Source organism: Tiliqua scincoides, chromosome 4 (genome assembly GCF_035046505.1).
Source record: "Tiliqua scincoides isolate rTilSci1 chromosome 4, rTilSci1.hap2, whole genome shotgun sequence".
Lineage (NCBI taxonomy): Eukaryota > Metazoa > Chordata > Lepidosauria > Squamata > Scincidae > Tiliqua > Tiliqua scincoides.
Window position 1 is genome coordinate 201,236,925 of NC_089824.1, and position 19,322 is coordinate 201,256,246.

Genomic DNA, 19,322 nt, shown 5'->3' on the forward strand with positions numbered 1-19,322 from the left:
GCAATGGATCTTAAGTGCACAAAACGTGTAATTCAAATAGGGCTCCTTTTTTGGCAAGTTCAAGTTTTATATACATATACGAAACAATGTGTTGACAGTAGGTGGAAGAAGCACATCAGGGTTGATGCTGTGTTCTCAGACCAGAGCAGCAGAGGTGTCTTTTCCTGCAAACACGCATTTTGAATATTAAATGCATAAATTGTTATATTAAAAAGCATAGATAAGCACCTTACCAGGACTAAATTGTGTCATCTTATCAGTAAATAGGGAGAAAAATGGAACAAGCTGAACTACTTTTCCCAATTTGTTCATTACAAAATAGCTTCTGTAGCAGCTGTAAGGGCAAAACAGCTATCTGTATGCTGTTCAGACCACAGAGACAAGGGTGTGCAACAGTCAAAAGACTTCTGCATTGGTGTGGGGGAAGAGGAGTGCATGCAATCTGCAGCAATATGATTCATGGCATAGTTTTGGCTTGATGATCTCAACAAGCAGTGAAGCAGGCAAAATTGTGCACTTCACATACCCAGCTGCAAGATAAGCCCCCTAATCCTTCACCCTGCCATGCATACAGAAATTATATGAATAGCTTTATCAACTCAGCTTACATGGAAGCAACCAGCTGCACCACATTCTTAAAATACAAAGACTAGCCCCAGTCCCTTTAAGGTTGCCTGGTTTAGAAAACAGTTACTAAGGGGTGGGATGGGGAGAACGTATCACAGAGGTTATGCATGACCTGGAGAAAGCATATTCAAAGACACTTTTCTCCCTTGTAATTTTAGAACTCTAGCTTGCCCACTGAAATCAATGGGCAGTAGCATCATGAGGGATAGAAGTGTGTCATTCTATACATAATTTAGCAATTCTATCCTGTTTTATTGGCCTGTTGTCCCCCAGCCACCCACCCTTTAGATGGTGGTGTGTAAGTAGGAGGCTTGCTCAGAAGAGGCTCCTTCCCCCATCTTTGGAAGTTTTCCCTTCTTGCTGCAGCCTCCCTTGCCACATTCCACTCTGTTCCTAGGGTCCCATTCCACTCTGCAACCCACAGGATCAGAATTGTGGGGCTCATGAGGGGGGGGGAAGACATGGGAGGCCTGTTCCTTTCACAGAACGGTAGTTAGGATCTAAGCCTATGTTTGATAATTATATTTTGTGTACAGAAGACAGTATACAAATGTTTTAATCAAAGCATATTCCACATCTACAAAATGTGGCAATGGCCCACTGGCTTAGATGGGTTTAAAAGAGGGGTGGACAAAACCATGGAGGAAAAATGTCCATCAAGAGTTGCGATTTTGATGGCTAATTAGAGTGTCCACAGTGTCCAGCCAGAGGACAGCATGGCCCTGAAAACTGGTTTCATGAGACAACAGCAAGTGGCAGCCACGAATGCAAACAGTTGCAGCCAGTGGCAAACAAATTAATTAATGGAGGGCCACAGCCAAGCTCCTGGGTTACTCTCTTTTATAGAACTTCACAACAGAGATATTGCATTGTGTGTGAAAGGCTTAATAAAAGTCAACTGAAGCACACTCCAGTCAAGCCTAAGCAACTACAAAAATAGGTGTGTGTTTTTTTTTAAATGGTTCTTGCATATTCTGGTTGGAAAGGGACTCATCACTTTACGCCCATACACACCTTGGTCATTGGAGAAATGTGGTTGAGCTGCTCTTGTGAGATATTTCGGAGATTTGGTGAGCTTGCAATACAGCAACTGCTTCCTCAATCTAACAAAAACAAGGACCAAGTTAAGACTATCATTTAATACAGGCCTGAGTTCATTGACACCATGGCAAACTGAAGTTCTTTCAACAACCCCTAGCATGACAAGGGTTAATCCTACCCTCATGTGGTTCAGAAAAATCAGAACACAAGGCTATTTAGAAAGACTAGAACAAACAATTTCTTAAAAGCACTGGGGATCTACCAGTGTGATCGGAGGTGGAGCAGTTTCACTATTCACTATCCACCATCTCTGTGGCTTGAAATAGGCATCTTCGTAACCATGGAACATTTCCACTCAACAATCCCAATTCTTCTGTCTGAGCTCTGCCCTTTATCACATACTCTAAATAAAACAATAATCCTGTAAACATGAACTGAGTAAGTCAGAAAATTAAATGCAATGAGCACACTCCAGTCACAAAATGAATGACTTATGATTGCAAGATGGGGGAGTTCTTAACTATGTTCCAGTCCATACCTTGGAGTGAAGAGATTCTGGTGACTCCAGCATAAGCAAAAGCTCAGAATTATCTATCTCCAGCAGCATACCTGTAATCTTCCCAGCCTGAGAGGGGTGCATTGCATGAATTAAGGGGTAAAGGCGTTCACCTGTGCAAAACAAGCAGACAGACAAGACATACATCACATGGAGTGGAAAAACCCTCACCTTTGTAAATGAAATGCCCCCACACAGAAAAGACTGTTCTCCATCTTCAAGCTCTTGTGTATTACTGGCCTGGGGAGAATACAGATTGACGCACTGAGAGAAGGAAACACAGTTGCTACCCATGGACCACAAGAACACTCAGAACCTCAAATGGGGTGTGCAGTCATGGCATGGAGGAATGTCCAATTGAGTTCCCTTAGAGATGATACTGTGGAGTGTTGTTCATGTTCTGGACCAGATTGCTATGTGTGGCATCAAGACCGGAACAATTCAGACATCATGTCGCACTGCAGTTTGTGCCAGTCATGGCAAATAACCCATGGCAAACCCAAGAACTTTTGAATGTAGAACAGAGACTGTTGCTCTTGACTATGGAGCCGCTTGCTGCTTTCATTTTCTCATCTGTTCAGCTTCAGAAGTTCATTTCACCTCCAACATGCAGCTAGCCATGATCCAAGCCCCTACACTACAGCCATCCAAACACTCCCTCCCATCTTTGGAGAGCAGTGCAGCAGGTTCCCCCACCCTTCACCCCATCCTCTCCCTCTCCTGCTTTCTCTCCTTCCATAGAGACAGAAACATGGCACATAAATTCAGCTGAACATCTCAAGGGGAATACCCACAAAGGCTGGATCGATACCAACACTCACCAAGCATTTGCTTCTGCTCCTGAGGAGGGGCTGCGGCCAACATGGATGCTGTCAGTGGTTCCTGCCCATGGATGTGGACAGCTGGCTCTAAAACCTAGAAAGGTCCAAGAAATGAATCAAGAGACAGCAATAGCAGTACATCTGCTCCATCAAGTTTTACAGTCCAATGGTTTCAAAGTGAAGGACAGAAACAGCTTGTAGAAACAAGAAATCTTGTAATTATAGCAATTTGCTTCTTCCTATCCCACCTGCAACTGACTGGTGGGAGAGTCAGAATAGAAAAAAGGAACTATTTCTTTACCCAGTGCATTATTGATATGTAGAACTCCTTGCCACAGGAAGTTGTGATGGCATCTGGTTGGATGCCTTTTAAAGGAAGGGAAAGATATAAGGAGGAAAAGTTTATCAGAAGTTACAAACCATGTCGACCATATGCAGGTGGCAAGGGATTGGCAACAGGATATGGATATCATGTGGTTTTGAATGCTCCCAGAGGAATTTAGTGGGCCACTACGAGATACAGGAACCTGAACTAGGCCAAAAGCCCATCTGATTCAGTAGGACTCTTATGTTCTCTACAACTTCACAGAGCAGTCCTGGCACAGGCCAAATTTTATATACCACCACTTGTCAAAAGGAGCGCTCTTCTTTTCCCACCCGCAGCAGGAAGCAACAAAATCATCTTTCATTTCTTATACAGTGCCTAACTTACAGCAATAAATACCAAAGCAGTAGCAGACTGGAAAAGGAAGGCACATGGCAAGTACAACACAAAAGACAAGGCTGCTTCATGATGGTTTCTAAATTCTGCAGCATCAAGATACCACCACAGATGTCTGCATTCACACATGGTGGTTGGGTGGAAATTGCCTATATAAGGTTCTGTGCTCTGCAGTGTTTTTTAGGGGACGCTAGTTACCTGCTGGACTGGCATGGGTGTTACCGTGCCCAAGGGCTGAACATTCCTGACTGCTGAGGAGTACTTGTACTGCGAGATACCACGTGAATAGCTAGGTGAGGAGGGTGCCCAAGCACTGACGGTCTGGGTCCCTATGTTGGCTGGAACAAAAACAGCAAAGTTTTAGAGATGATCAGAGAGAAAAGAGAATACCAATACACACCTGTGCTATCTTATCATTGCACATCTGTGTGAAATATAAAGTAACAGGCTCCTACAAATGATGCAGAAGGCAAAGGATAGCAGCAGCTCTCACTTGCCCTTCCTACCTACTCCTGCTCCAAGATCCCTGTTGCATAACACCATCATGTCAACATTACTGGGTGGCCCAAAACTCACAGTAATTTACCCCAGTCACATGAATGGGAGAAGAAAGGGATACACTAGTGACACTAGATGCTGGGGTTAAACACGGCCACGCTTCCTGGTGACCCCTCGGTCTGGTAAAGGCAGGGTAGGAACAGGTTAGGTTCCTGTGTCTCTTCCTTCCTCACAGACTGCAGTCATTATACCTACCCCATTGAACTCAATCATCTCCCCCTCATTGACCCCACTCGCACCACCTTATTTTGGAATTTGTTTCAAGGTCATCCTAAAATGTGAGACCCCAGAAATTGACTGAGGGTCAAATGTGTGATACATTTGACTTGCAAACTGATTGGGTTAGTTTTTGGCCTGCATCCAAACGTTCAATGGGCAAATTGATTCCTTCACAAAAGCAAAGAGGAAATCATTCACTTAAGCACTTACACTTTCCATTTTATGGATAAACTCTCAAGATTTCCTAACTTACCCACTCTCTGGGCATGGGGTGGTACCCTGGGAGCTTGAGTGGATGCTTGTCTCATAGTGCTGATGTTGGACAGCAGGCGCCTAGGAGGTGCATTGGTCCTCAGGATCGGGGTGGCTGTATGATAGGAGGCTGAAGACATTAAATACCTGTATCAGGCCGTGTGTGATAGGAAACTGAAGACATTAAATACCTGCATGCATTAAACACCTGCATAGGAGGCAAGTGTTACGCAATTTATTCCCAGTGTCTAAGCAGAGCTGTTCTTAGTTTTCATTACTGAAAGTTGACTCAACTAAAGCCATCACACATTGTTTATACTGTGATATCTTAAGAGGTAGTGTGCATGATGCTTTGAGGAGAACGCTCAAGTTCTAACATCAACAAATACACAGGTCAAATGCAACCTTTCCTCTCCCTCTGGACTCAGACTTCCCCTACAGGATAAAATGTTTAACTCACAAGGAGGTCTGGAAGGTTGTGTGTTCCAGCGGGGAGCAGGACGAACTGGGGCAATTGGGCTAGGACTATAGAAAGTAGTTCTGGTTTGTGGCTGCAAAAAGGAAGAATACATTGTCTGAAAGAGAGCCTTGTACATAAAAACACAAAAAGGAGATTAGCTATTATTCAGATGGGATGTTTGGGAGAACTACAACGACTGCAAATGTCAAAATAGCAGATCAAAGTGTAAAAAAGAGAGCACGTTTAATATACAGAAAGACCTTCTACATGGACATCCTGAGTTTCCAGATTTTAAGAAGCTACCCCAAAGGAGACCTCTGCAACAGCACTTAAAAAGGGAAGCCCCAGACAGGTGGACTTGGATTCAACGTTTTGAAATTGCTTCCTGATTATAAGCAGTTTTGTTGCAAAATGAACAAGCTGTATATGAAAATGGGGAACTCAAGATTTTGAGGGGAAGACAAGACACTAAGTATTTGGCTTACTGCTTCTTTCCCCTGTGTTTACCTGCATCAGATGTAACATTCTAGTGTAGTGGTTCCCAAAATTTTTGGAGGCCCTAGAGGCTGCTGCCTGATTTACAAGTGCCAAGGAATGTAGATATAATGGTGACGGGGCAGCAGTGCTCCTCCCTACACCCCAGTATCAGCTTGACTAACCCTTGATGTACATAACTTAAACTGCCCTGTCAGTTTCACAAACCACCAAAACTTGGCTTATGACCCACTGGTGGGTCTCAGTCCCACAGTTTGAGAACCACTACTCTAGTGCAATAGACAACTGCACACTGGACTGCAATACTGAAGTCAGGCATCTGTGGTAACCTTAGATACCATGAGAGAATCTGGCAATCTTATCCAGCAAAGATACACAAAATCCCGATGAGCTGCATGCGACCCTTGGGCCAGCATATGCTCACCACTACCCTAGCACTTAGGCTGCAGATTCAAGCCTCAAGCCCCTGACCAAAGAGAAGTTAAGTGGAGATTTAGATTGTACACCACCTCTGGCCAAAGAAAGATTTGCAGGGTTACCAGCACATATAAGGAACCTTGGAGCACCTTAAAAAGTAACCAATTTATGACAGCAGGAGCTTCAGAGAACCACATTCAGGTACACACACAGAACAAAAAGTTGTAAAAGTGGGGGTTAAAAAACTGAGATGGACGAGGTACAGTCACAGACTATTATGTCTTTCTAATAGTAAAAGCAATCAGCCTGACTATGTAGAGTTAAAATACTGAGGCAGGAACAATGATTATCTATTAGGGCCTCAGCCTGTGAACAAAGGGTCCAAACGATCAGGGTTACTAGCAAAATAAATGTCTTTTGAATAGGCCAGAGCACATCAGGCAACTCAGGTTGAACACCCAAAAAAGCTTCTGAGTGCTTTTGCCCTGAGCAGGACCGCTGGAGTGGCAGTTCCTGTTGAGACCTGCCTCAATTCTTCTCTGCACACTAGAATAGAAGGAGAGCTTCAAGAACTGGTTCCACTAAGGTTTGTTCACATAGTGATGAGGTATGTTGCTAAGTGCCTCTCTCCTCTCTTAGGGCTGAAGCAAAAGTGAGGCAAGACATTTAGGCAGATTCTCCTCTCCCCCCCCCCCCAGCTTTAAAGCAACTGCAGGGTGGTTAGAAACTTGAATAAAGCGAAGGGAGAGGATATCTAACCATTTCTCTCCCCTCAACTTGTACTATTTCCCCCAGTCTGAATGGCCACCCCTTCAACTGCCATTAGACCTACGAATAGAAAAAAAAAGGCCAGCATGATACAGGTAGCTATTCTGTCTCTCTCTGCTGCAGGTGGCAAAGAGTATTTAGATTGGAAAAATAGCACGGGTTAGCCAGTCCTTCCCCTAAACAATGCTGCTTCACTCAAAAGCATAGCACTCCACAGCTGCTTTAAAGTGGGCAGGGGGGGTATTCAATCACAGTTCTTCTGTACCCAGAAGCATACCTAGAATATTTGACACCCAGAGTGAACCGTTCCCACAGCCCTGCTCTTGACTGCTCAAAGCCACAAGTAGAACCGACCTCCACATGGAAAAATCCCCCCTCCCCTGGTGGAAGCCAGGGCTTCAAAGCAAAAGGTAGACCTGGCCTACACCTCGAGATATCCTGGGTGAGGCCAGATCTACCTAATTTTTGAAGCAACAGATAGCTCTGGGCTTGCATTCAAGCCAACACCCACAGGCACACGACACAGGTGACCCCTTATTGCTGACACCCAGGGCAGACTGCCCCCCCTTGGTACACCACTGCCTGTATCATATCTTTTTCAGCACTCAGTGACTCTCATGTGAATGAATGGACTACCTTCACTGAAAAAAGTCCTGGGTTTTGGAACAATGCAAGGAGATATAAACATCCCAACTACAATTTCAGGTGATGACATGGACATGTGAAAAGACCTCAGTGGAGCCAAAGCCATTGCCAAACTTTTTAACAAAAAAATGCTATTTAAAGCATTTCGACTGTTACTACTTAGCAAATTCGATACTAGCATCTTATTGAAAAGGAGCTTACCTGTGGAATGGAAGGCAGGAAGTAGCCTGGAGGGGGTTGGAAGGAGCAGAGGAGCGGGCCAGGCAAGGCCCTCATGGTGGCTAGCCTCTGCATGTATTGGTTGGTGAGAATGGCTTTTCTTTCCTCTTTCCTTTGAGCAAGGGCAACATACAAAGGCTTGGTGCTGACAATCCGCCCATTCATTTCAGTCACAGCCTTTGTAGCCTCTTCTGGAGAGGAAAAACATACAAACCCAAAACCTTTGCTGTGTCCACCCTCTGTCATCACCTAAAATTGAAAATTAGAACAAAGCACCACTGAGTGCAGGGACACTCCTAGCTGCCAGGCACAGGCAGAGAGACAGGGGCAGCAAAGGAGGGGGACCAATCGGTAGCTTTTCCAAAACACACAAATCCTCACTCAGACAACGTGTTTTGCAAATCAAGTCCTCATTTTCAATTCAAGGCCAGATGTGAACATCTTTAGCCATTCCTATAATCATCACCGATAAACCTACTTTGGCATGCACTTTCAAGCAATAGCAATGGTAATGCCAATTACCAATTCTTGAAATTGGTAAAGTTTTCCAGATCTGGTGCATCTAGGATTTCTCCTCAGCTCTAGCAACCACCCCACCATTGACTTTCAACCTCTTTTGCTTTTACTATCTTTCTCTGCTGAGCACCAGAAATGGACCAACAACAAGATGAAAACAGCCCACCATCCAGAATGCCTACATAAATTATTGAAGGGAAAGCAAGGTGAGGATGGCAAATAACAGGCACATCCTAAATCAACTGTCTCACAACATACTAGATGATGAGATGGTAAATTTGTGCCTGGACAACATAATCTCAGAAGGCAGGTAGAGATTCACCTGATTGGTCCTTCCATACCACACATATGTACATCCATGTTTTTACAGTGCGTGAAATTTTTTGTATGAACAAGTGTTCAATCATGGGAACCCCTCACCTACTGTCTGAAATGGTACAGACCAGAAACCAGTTTGTCTGCTCATTAGCTTTGGGGGGGGGCGGTTAGGTCAAAATCTCCATAATAAAACAGCACAATAATTTGTTAGTAAATATCTACCATAGATACTCTCCTATAAGGAGATTCATAGATAAGTCGGCAGGTTTTCAGCCAAAAATCATGAAATGTTCCATGACCCTAGGATAAGTGGGGGGGGGGGAACTTAGCGCTTGTGAGGAACTGCAGCTTCCCTTCGAGCCTGATTGAAAGGGGGAAAAGAATCTGAGCCACATCACTGTTTGGAAGACATAAACAAGGTGCTTATGTAGTACTGTGTGCCATTCCCCCCTAACATCAACAGAATCCAACACAGCACTGAATTGCTAAAAAAAAGTCCAGGTCTGAAACTGCAGAAAAGCGTTTGCACTTTTAAAAATCTTCCAGAACAAACGCAACACCAATATAAACAGCTTACTTCAGCACAACACCCTGCTTCCATTGCTGCCCGACTACTTTTTATGCTGTTCACTGTCATTTTAAGAGGCACTTCTGGATTTGGAGCATGCTCAGAAAACTCTGCAACAGAACTCCAACAAATGTGCTTGTAAGCTGTCTGCAATCAATCACTCAAAATGTTCCTCAAAGCCTCTGCAGGCACTTTTAAAGTTCCTCTGGGTTTTTTAAAGCCTGAACAGCCCTGACTTCTGAGTGACCCAAAGATAAGACAAGGAGATGATCTATGTTTGATTTACTGGTAGAAATTTCTCACCTTATAGGCGAGTATCTACAGTATATCCCACCTTTCTTGCTAACATAACTCAAGATTGCCTACACTAAAATATAATAAAATAGCATAACATGCAGTAACACTTTACCTTGGCACTAGTGATGGTTCCATATGGAGAGAATTCCTTCCTCAGTCGCTCATCATCAATTCCATCATCCAGATTTTTTACATACAAGTTCACTCCCTAAAAGCAAACAGGCACAGCCAATTTCCCCTTGACATTCATGATATGAATATATATAAACATACAATGTTGGGGCCTGGTTGTCCCCCTTGCCTGGTTATGTGCCAGCCTCTGCTCCTCTCACTCCCTGAACTGGAAAAAAGGGGAAGAGACAAGGAAGTGTGGAGGAATGGAGACTGGGGGGCAGAGGTGCTCTAGCCCACCACGCTGCTCCACATTTCCTCAACCACCTTCCTATGCCAATCCAAGGAAGAATGAGATTAAATATCTTCTTCCCATCTAAGGAGCAGAGTGGGCAGACAGAGATGGGCACCCCCTGGCAATCAGCTGTCTAAGGAAACTGCCTCAAAGCCAAGGAAACTGCCTTAGCTTCATGGATGGGCTGACCCTGGTCAAAGCACTAAGGCTATTGGTTCATCAGCATTGTCTACTTTGACTGATAACTCTCATGCATCTTAGGCAGAGGCCATTTCTATTCTCTGATCCTTTTTAACCAGAGATACCACCCACTGAATCTGGAGAGGACCTTCTGCATTCAGAGCATGGCCCTCCCCACAGCAACGGCTCTAACATGCAAACGGAAGGTTGGAAGAGAACAAAATGTCACCTAGACATTTATTATTAACATATACTGTTAATAATAAAATACTGTTAATAGACCAACATTCTATCCTCTATATATTACATTATGCCTTTATCAAGACAAAATATGGCTCTGGTGCTAACTGCTGTTATCTGACACCTAAAAAGCATAGCACCTTATAAGTTCAAGGGCTCTCACAGCCACTAAAGGAAGGGCACTAACTATTTGCAGGAACAAAGTCACTTAGGGTTGATGGATTTTTGATAGGAAACCTGCAAAAGGGAGACATTCCCCCCCTCTTTTTCACAGTCGTCCCAAATAGGATTCCCTTTACTCCAGTTTTAAGTGAAAAAGGAAGCACTACTAGTGAGAAGCACACATTTTCATTTAAATGATTTATATTCCACCTTTCCGTCAAAATAAACAGAGCACTCAAGGCAAAGTAGAACAGAGAGAAAAAAGCAGTAAAATGCAAAAATAGCAACAAAATAAAGTGCAATAATCATAAAAAATACTGTATAACAGTGTTTCTCAACCAGTGGTATGGATACCACCAGTGGTGTCTGGTAGTACTTGAGGGATCTCCAGACTCCTGCCACCCAGCAGTAAGACCAGGAACGCCACACAACAAACAGCGGTAGGAGGCTCAGCTCAGTGGGCAGAGCTCCAAAACATGCTTTTCTGTGCTCAAAAAAGCCCTTCCATCCACCCACTAGTGTTTCTTGCATTGCATCTGACCTCCCAACCCAGAAGGAACTGGCAATGATGTCACCGCCAGTTACTTCCAGTGGTACTTTGAATAGGTGGGACCACTGAAGTGGTACGGTGGAGGACAAACATTGAGAAACACTGCTGTATAAACAACACTAACACAAAAGCCCAAAGCAGCTACTTAATAAGGTGAGGAGGAAAAGGAAAGTCTTCAGACCTCAGTGGAAGACTAACAGGGAGGGGGCTGTTCTTAATCTTACTGAGAAGTTAAATAAAGGCACCACCACAGAAAAGGCCCTGCTCCTCATTGATATCATTCGGGCCAAAAGCATAGCAGAACCCCCATTGCTGACCCTAGGGAATAGGCTGGGTCATATGAGAGAAGGCTGTCCCTCAAACATTCTGGTCTCAAGTCATGTAGGGGTTTAAAGATCTGAACCAGCACCTTGGAATGTTCCTGGAAACAGACCAGCAGCCAGTGTAGCCACAGCAATCCAATCACCCAATCCTCAGGATTACATAGGCTGTACCAATTAATTTGTGGACAATTTTCAGAGGTAGCCCCACATAAAGTGTGTTGTGATAGTCGGGTTTTGATTCCACCAAGGCATAGACCACTGTGGTTAGGTACGATCAATTCAGATACAGTTGCAGGTGGTGCACCAGCCTAAGCTGGGTAAAGGCCTCTTCGGTGGCTCAGCGGAATGGGCAAGCAGCCCCTTCCTTTGGAGCCGTTCCCAGCAGGGGGAGCAAAACGGAGCCTGCCAGGAACGGCTCCAAAGGGTGGGGCCGCTTGTCCGCCCCGCTGAGCCTGCCCGCCGGACTGGTTGCCCCGCCCGCCTCCAGCTACGCCACTGGGCCTCTTGGCTATCTCTTTAGCATACAGTCACATTCCTGTCTAGTTCGACTCCAAGTCACAGGATTCCCATGCCACATCCACTGGATGCCTCTAATAAAGATTTCATTCATTAGTAGGACATGCAAAAGCTTTTGCACATGAACTATCCTGCCCATGAAGAGCCACCAGCAGAAAATTCCTCTCAGTTTTTATTTATCCAAGATACCCAAGTCAAGAGTCTCTCACCAATAAGTCTGTGCTTCCTGTTACCTGGTATCTGCTTACTCTTTCCTGTTTGATTTGCTCAAATTTTCGCTTCAGTTCACTCTGGCGTTCTATTCTCTTCTGAGCTCTACCAACATATACCAGTCGCCCATTGATTTCCTTTCCATTCATCTCTTCGACGGCCTGCCAAGAGATTGGGCATTCAAGAAAGTTCATGCACAGGAAGATGAAGTATCAAGTTTCCTTCTTTAGAGACCACAAATACATCTCAAAGAAAGCTCCCCTGCACAAGTTTTAATTCTTTATTGCCATCGTAAAGTCCTGCCGTCCCATTTCTCTGAGTACCTAGTAATTACTAATTAAGAGTACCAAACAGTCCCGATAGATAAAACAAAGACCATCTTGCCTTCCGAGCATCTTCATGCTTTTCAAAGTTGACAAACCCAAACCCTTTTGAGCGGCCTGCGTTGTCCATCATGACCTTGACACTCAGCGTCTTTCCTGGAAGCAGAGAAGAAGTGGCTTTAGCCAGTGTGACAGCCAGCAAGGACTCCCAAAGGAGGGCCAGGGTACATGGGGCTCACCTCAAAGCAACAAGAGGGGCCATGCATGTCTGGACAGCATATCCACTTTGTGGAGATGGTACACCTTGAAAGGTGAAGTGTGTAACCTACACTTTGATATATATCACATTTATTCTAATTTTATTTAAACTGCTTCTATTCCACCCTTTGGTAGATTCTTCCACAGAGGCAAACAAGAAAAGCTAAAAACCATCCAATTAAAGCATAAAGCTGCAATCAAATGGTAGCAGAAGCAGAGACAGAATCATCAATGGGACAGTACTGTATACATTTTGGTATCTCAAGCTTGTGTTTGGTTGGGATTGTCTTTTCTAACACTTGAGCACCAGATACAAAGTTCCCCGAGAAGAATTCCAGAACTAGGGCAACCACACCACCACCAAAAAGGTTTCCTTGGGTCACCATCCCAGAAGGGGAACTCAGAGAAGACCATCTAGCAAAAAAACTTGAAAGGTACACAGGTGGAATGAAGCATTTTTATGGTCTTAGAGCAGAATTTGAAACAATAAAAATAAACACAAAGCTATAAATGAGCAGTTCCACCAGGGTGGAGATTTTTTTGCAGCACATCAGTTCCATTGACAGTGGTCGGTTCGTAAAGCCTTGGCGCAGTGTGCATCTTTACACATTCCTATTTCAACTTCATTCCCCGGGAGGAGCTTCTGCACCTGCAAGCACTACAGTATGTTTATATACTAGAAGACAGCGAGATAAGGGAGAGCAGATGGAGTAGTGTTTGTCAAGGAGGCCTTTAAAGACTCTTGATACCTTTACAAAAGGGAGAGCAGCTGATATTCTGGAATGGAGTTCTAAACTGAAGTGTGACCAACACTAGATATTCAGGTAACATTCCATTATGGCAATTCAGTTTACAAGAGAAAGGGTTCTTTTTGGCAACATAGTATGTTACCCACCTACACCCAATGTTGCTGGTCATGTCTTCAGCCATTTACTTATCAAGCAAGCACTGGTCCTTGCTCAGCTTCTATTACACTGCTTCATCCTTCAGCTTTACAGCCTGTACTTACCAAATCTACAGAAAATTTCCTGCAGCTTCCCATCATTCATGTCATCTCCAAAGTTTTTGATATAGACATTGGTGAACTCCATTGCCCTGGCTCCGTATTCTGCCTCACGCTCTCGCCGAGATTTAAAGTGGCCCACAAACCTATGTAGAAGTAGTCAAGTAAACTCATTCTGTAGAGCAGTGATTTTCAACCTTCATCTCATGGCACACTGACAAGGTACTAAAATTGTCAAGGCACACCATCGGTTTTTTGATAATTGACAAGGCATGCCATGCTGTTGGTGGGGGCTCACATCCCCTAGTGGCCCTACTGACCCGCCCCCAAACAAAATACCATTTGTGGCACACCAGTGTGCCATGGCACAGTGGTTGAAAATGGCTGCTGTAGAGGTTTTCAAGCTAGGGAGTTCAATGCTCAACCCATAGTTGCTTAACTATATTTTGCACCAGCCAACAGATTCTAGCAAAATATGACATCAGCCTCATTGGTTCACTTAGTCCAGTATTGTTTGACTAGTAGCAACTCTCCAAGGCCTCAGGCAAAGGTCTTTCCCAACATCTCCTACCAGGGGTCCCTTGTAACTAGGGATTCTAGGTATGGAACCTGAAACCTTATAGATGCAAAGACTGTGTTCTTCCAATGAGTTATGGCTCCTAAGTATTGCCTCTGCTCCGAGTAAGATAGCAGTGAGAAGACAGGATCTTGAGACTATGTTCAGACGCAATCATGCCCCCAAACTTCAAGTAGGTAAGAAACCTACCAAGCAGAGCAATAAAGTATAATGAATCATCACTTCTGACCCACCCTTGAGAATCACACAAGTAACACATTGACCCCCATACTGATCTTGTTTTTAGTGGAAATAATACAGATCTTCCTCCCAAAATATGAAAAAGACTAGCGTGTTTTTGCTTGCTTCTCTCATTGTTGTATTTGAATACAAGAATAGCTGTTCATGCCCACCACCACCAGGCAAATTAACAGACTGCGCAACACCCACCTCACTCATACCTTATGTATAGAAGTGTTTGTTTTAGGTGAGTAAGATAGGATTGCCGCTTAAGTGTTACTGAATACAAAGGTCTTACTTCTGAGTGAAATAACAGTTTTAAAACACCTCTACTTATGTAGTTGCATTTGTAAGTGTACAGAGAGATTTCTACCAGTTGAGCTCTGTCATAAGCAAGCACCCTTCTCCGGCAAATGGCAACACTCTATGTACACCAAGGCTGGACCTAGAAAGCAGCCTATGTCATACTCCATTCTAACCAGAGGTCTAGGTCATGTATCACATATAGCATTCCCCTCTTAAATATGTATTTGAGTCCCATGACTCTCTGGTCTCCCTAGAGAACAACAGCCTTGACGGAAACGTTCCTGAATTCCTACTGGATTTAGCTCACACCTAGTCACCAATCCATCCAAATCATCTAATCGCTTGACTGGGAGCAAGAAATTTGAGAGTCTGTTAATTTCAAACCAGCCTATCCAACTATGTGTGTGCGGGGGGTTCTCTAAAATGGGATAAAAGAGCTGTCCAGCTAGGTAGAGAGAGAATGATGAGTGCTGTGCTTTCCAAGATAGCAACCACGAAGCTTCCAGCTATGAAAGGGAAAACTCCTAGGAAGATGTCTCCTTCCAGTACAAGGACACCAAATTGTAAGTGGGCTGGTTAAATCAGAGAGATCCTAGTTATGACGTTTTTACTTTTTTGACAGAGGGAGAAAAGGGAAGCAACAAGTTCTGTTAAGACAACCTCATCCTTCTCCCTTGACCCCACGTTGCTGGAGGCCAACCTAGTGGATATAGGGCTTTAACACTGATCTCAGGGTAAGGAGAAATCTAGATTCACAGAGACGGTGAATGTGGTCCTTCTCAGTACTACCCTAAAGGATGATTTGTCTTTATTAAAAATGACTTTGAGCAGGAAGATGATACTTCAGATACATGACAGTTCTCTGTGTCGTAAGTATAATGGACATTTGGGATGCTCAGGGGACAATAAAGCCTACTCCTAACTCCTGCCTGCATAGTAGGGAGCATCTGAGTAGCCCATCCATGTCACTGTACACTTGGGAAGGATCCATCTCTCACTAGTTGCGCACGTGCCTTGCAAAATGTGTCAGGTTCAATCCCTGGTACCTCCAGGTAGGGCTGGGTAAAGACACTTCTCCACCTGAAAAACTGTTAAGAACATAAGAACAGCCCCACTGGATTAGGCCATAGGCCCATCTAGTCCAGCTTCCTGTATCTCACAGCGGCCCACCAAATGCCCCAGGGAGCACACCAGATAACAAGAGACTTGCATCCTGGTGCCCTCCCCTACATCTGGCATTCTGACTTAACCCATTTCTCAAATCAGGAGGTTGCGCATACACATCATGGCTTGTACCCCATAATGGATTTTTCCTCCAGAAACTTGTCCAATCCCCTTTTAAAGGCATCTAGGCCAGATGCCGACACCACATCCTGCAGCAAGGAGTTCCACAGACAGACCACACGCTGAGTAAAGAAATATTTTCTTGTGTCTGTCCTAACCCTCCCAACACTCAATTTTAGTGGATGTCCACTGGTTCTGGTGTTATTTGAGAGTGTAAAGAGCATCTCCCTATCCACTTTACCCTTCCCATGCATAATTCTGTATGTCTCAATCATGTCCCCCCTCAGGCACATAAGAACATAAGAACATAAGAACAGCCCCACTGGATCAGGCCATAGGCCCATCTAGTCCAGCTTCCTGTATCTCACAGCGGCCCACCAAATGCCCCAGGGAGCACACCAGGTAACAAGAGACCTCATCCTGGTGCTCTCCCCTACATCTGGCATTCTGACTTAACCCATTCCTAAAATCAGGAGGTTGCGCATACACATCATGGCTTGTACCCCATAATGGATTTTTCCTCCAGAAACTCGTCCAATCCCCTTTTAAAGGCGTCTAGGCTAGATGCCAGCACCACATCCTGTGGCAAGGAGTTCCACAGACCGACCACGCGCTGAGTAAAGAAATATTTTCTTTTGTCTGTCCTAACCCGCCCAACACTCAATTTTAGTGGATGTCCCCTGGTTCTGGTATTATGTGAGAGTGTAAAGAGCATCTCCCTATCCACTCTGTCCATCCCCTGCATAATTTTGTATGTCTCAATCATGTCCCCCCTCAAGCGTCTCTTTTCTAGGCTGAAGAGGCCCAAACGCCGTAGCCTTTCCTCATAAGGAAGGTGCCCCAGCCCCGTAATCATCTTAGTCGCTCTCTTTTGCACCTTTTCCATTTCCACTATGTCTTTTTTGAGATGCGGCGACCAGAACTGGACACAATACTCCAGGTGTGGCCTTACCATAGATTTGTACAACGGCATTATAATATTAGCTGTTTTGTTCTCAATACCCTTCCTAATGATCCCAAGCATAGAATTGGCCTTCTTCACTGCCGCCGCACATTGGGTCGACACTTTCATCGACCTGTCCACCACCACCCCAAGATCTCTCTCCTGATCTGTCACAGACAGCTCAGAACCCATCAGCCTATATTTAAAGTTTTGATTTTTTGCCCCAATGTGCATGACTTTACACTTACTTACACTGAAACGCATCTGCCATTTTGCTGCCCATTCTGCCAGTTTGGGGGCTGGGGGATAAGTATATGCCCTCAGTTTGGCTGTACTTGTCATAAGAGGCGACTAAACAGCCACCAGGTAGATGGGACTCGTTACCCTGGGAAGGCAGCTCATCTGAGAGAAGGAAAACTCTGATCCCAAACCTCCACTGCCTTGTGGCTACATCCAGTTATGGGAAAGTTAAGGGAAACTGTCCCTGAGGCAGTTCATGGCTGAACACAGTCACATTCTGGCAACTCCTGTGACGCCGCTGGAACCAACCGTATTGGCTTCTGCCTTTCCATTGGACTATTCCAGTGACGTGGAGAGGGGGGATTTGCTGCATGGGTAACAGTCTATCCTCCATATCTACTTTACCCAGGCTTCGCACTCTGGAAAGGACATTCTGTTCCAGAACCACTATTCAGAGTACGATACCATAGTCTTCCGAGACTGAAGGATGCCAACATGATCTGCCAGTTTGGAGAGATCCTTTTGGAGCTCCTCACAATCACTTCTGGTCTTCACCACTCGGAAACGTTTGGTGTCGTCTGCAAACTTAGCCACCTCACTGCTCAACCCTGTCTCCAGGTCATTTATGAAGAGGTTGAAGAGCACCCATATCCTTGGGGCACACCGCTTTTCACCTCTCTCCATTGTGAAAACTGCCCATTGACACCCACTCTCCTGGTCTTCCACCAGGTCTCAGTCCAGGAGAGGACCTATCCTCTAATTCTGTGGAGTTTTTTCAGTAGCCTTTGGTGAGGGACCGTGTCAAATGCCTTCTGAAAGTCCAGATACATAATGTCCACGGGTTCTCCCGCATCCACATGCCTGTTGACCTTTTCAAAGAATTCTAAAAGGTTTGTGAGGCAAGACTTACCCTTACAGAAGCCATGCTGACTCTCTCTCAGCAAGGCCTGTTCGTCTATGTGTTTTGAGATCCTATCTTTGATGAGGCATTCCACCATCTTACCTTGTATAGATGTTAGGCTGTCCGGCTTATAGTTTCCCGGATCTCCCCCCCCCCTTTCCCTTTTTAAAGATTGGTATGACATTTGCTATCTGTATAGCCAACAGATGAACCAATGGTCTGAACTCAATGCAAAACCAACTGGGAGTTCACAAGCAATGAACTCAACATATCCTAATGGTTGGCAACCTTCAGTCTCGAAAGACTATGGTATAGCCCTACAGCACCCGGTATTCCCAAGCGGTCTCCCATCCAAGTACTAACCAGGCCTGATGCTGCTTAGCTTCCGAGATCAGACGAGATTGGGCATGTGCAGAGTAACAGTTGCAACATATCCAATGAACTTTTTTCTTTTTTTTTTAAAAAAGGGCTGATGCTGGGAAATGTACTCAGAATGAAAGTGATGACAATGCCATGTTTTTCATGTTTTCACCTTCAATGAGAGAATTTTTCTGAACAATGTTCAGTGCACAGTATCCTTTGCACTACAATATATTCAGAAAACAGAGAGCCTTGGTGAGCAAATCGTGTCATTATATAGGATACCTTAGTAATTAACTCCTCATCCCACCTCTACTTACACCTTGCGGTCATTAAGCAGCATCCCATTCATCGTGTCAATTGCTCTGTGTGCTGCCTCATGGGTCTCAAAATGGACAAAACCATAGCCTCGTGATCCATTCTCATCACAAACTACCTGTTAAGATGTTGGGGAGTGAGAAGAGAATCACTGTGAAGAAAACCCCATGAACTCAGAAGCAAGAACAGGCCATTGCTTACTCCCCTTACCACCGATTTAAATACCCATCAAATAACCAGTTGCAAAGCCTCTAAGATGGAACCAAGTGTGCCTAGCTGACACTTTGATAATGGGCCAAAGATCCAGTCAGTTTAGGAAACGTAGGTTGAGGGAACCTTTCAGGTTCAGGGGGAGAAAAAAAACAAGACTCCTGGATCAAAAATAAATCAGAATGATTGGGTATCTAATTGGTATCTAATTGAAGTGCAGAGGAGAAAAAAAATCAGTTCGTGTTTCTTGCCTGGAGTCAACTCAAGAACAAAACGCAATCATTTGGGTCTCAGC

The 19,322-nt window shown here is 44.6% G+C and overlaps 1 protein-coding gene across 1 annotated transcript in view; it reads right to left on the reverse strand.

The window, feature by feature from the left end:
- Positions 1 to 45: 45 nt before the first annotated feature.
- Positions 46 to 19,322, reverse strand: part of PABPC1L (poly(A) binding protein cytoplasmic 1 like) — a 34,059-nt gene continuing 14,782 nt past the window's right edge. The window contains exons 4-16 of the mRNA XM_066626583.1: positions 18,820 to 18,935; positions 13,676 to 13,815; positions 12,470 to 12,564; positions 12,109 to 12,246; positions 9,611 to 9,706; positions 7,782 to 8,048; positions 5,256 to 5,346; positions 4,797 to 4,925; positions 3,965 to 4,104; positions 3,046 to 3,139; positions 2,207 to 2,337; positions 1,642 to 1,730; positions 46 to 164 (exon numbers count right to left, since the gene is read on the reverse strand). Of these exons, the coding sequence (XP_066482680.1) occupies positions 1,647 to 1,730; positions 2,207 to 2,337; positions 3,046 to 3,139; positions 3,965 to 4,104; positions 4,797 to 4,925; positions 5,256 to 5,346; positions 7,782 to 8,048; positions 9,611 to 9,706; positions 12,109 to 12,246; positions 12,470 to 12,564; positions 13,676 to 13,815; positions 18,820 to 18,935 (1,521 nt within the window). The 3' untranslated portion in view covers positions 46 to 164; positions 1,642 to 1,646. The remainder of the gene's footprint in view (positions 165 to 1,641; positions 1,731 to 2,206; positions 2,338 to 3,045; positions 3,140 to 3,964; positions 4,105 to 4,796; positions 4,926 to 5,255; positions 5,347 to 7,781; positions 8,049 to 9,610; positions 9,707 to 12,108; positions 12,247 to 12,469; positions 12,565 to 13,675; positions 13,816 to 18,819; positions 18,936 to 19,322) is intronic.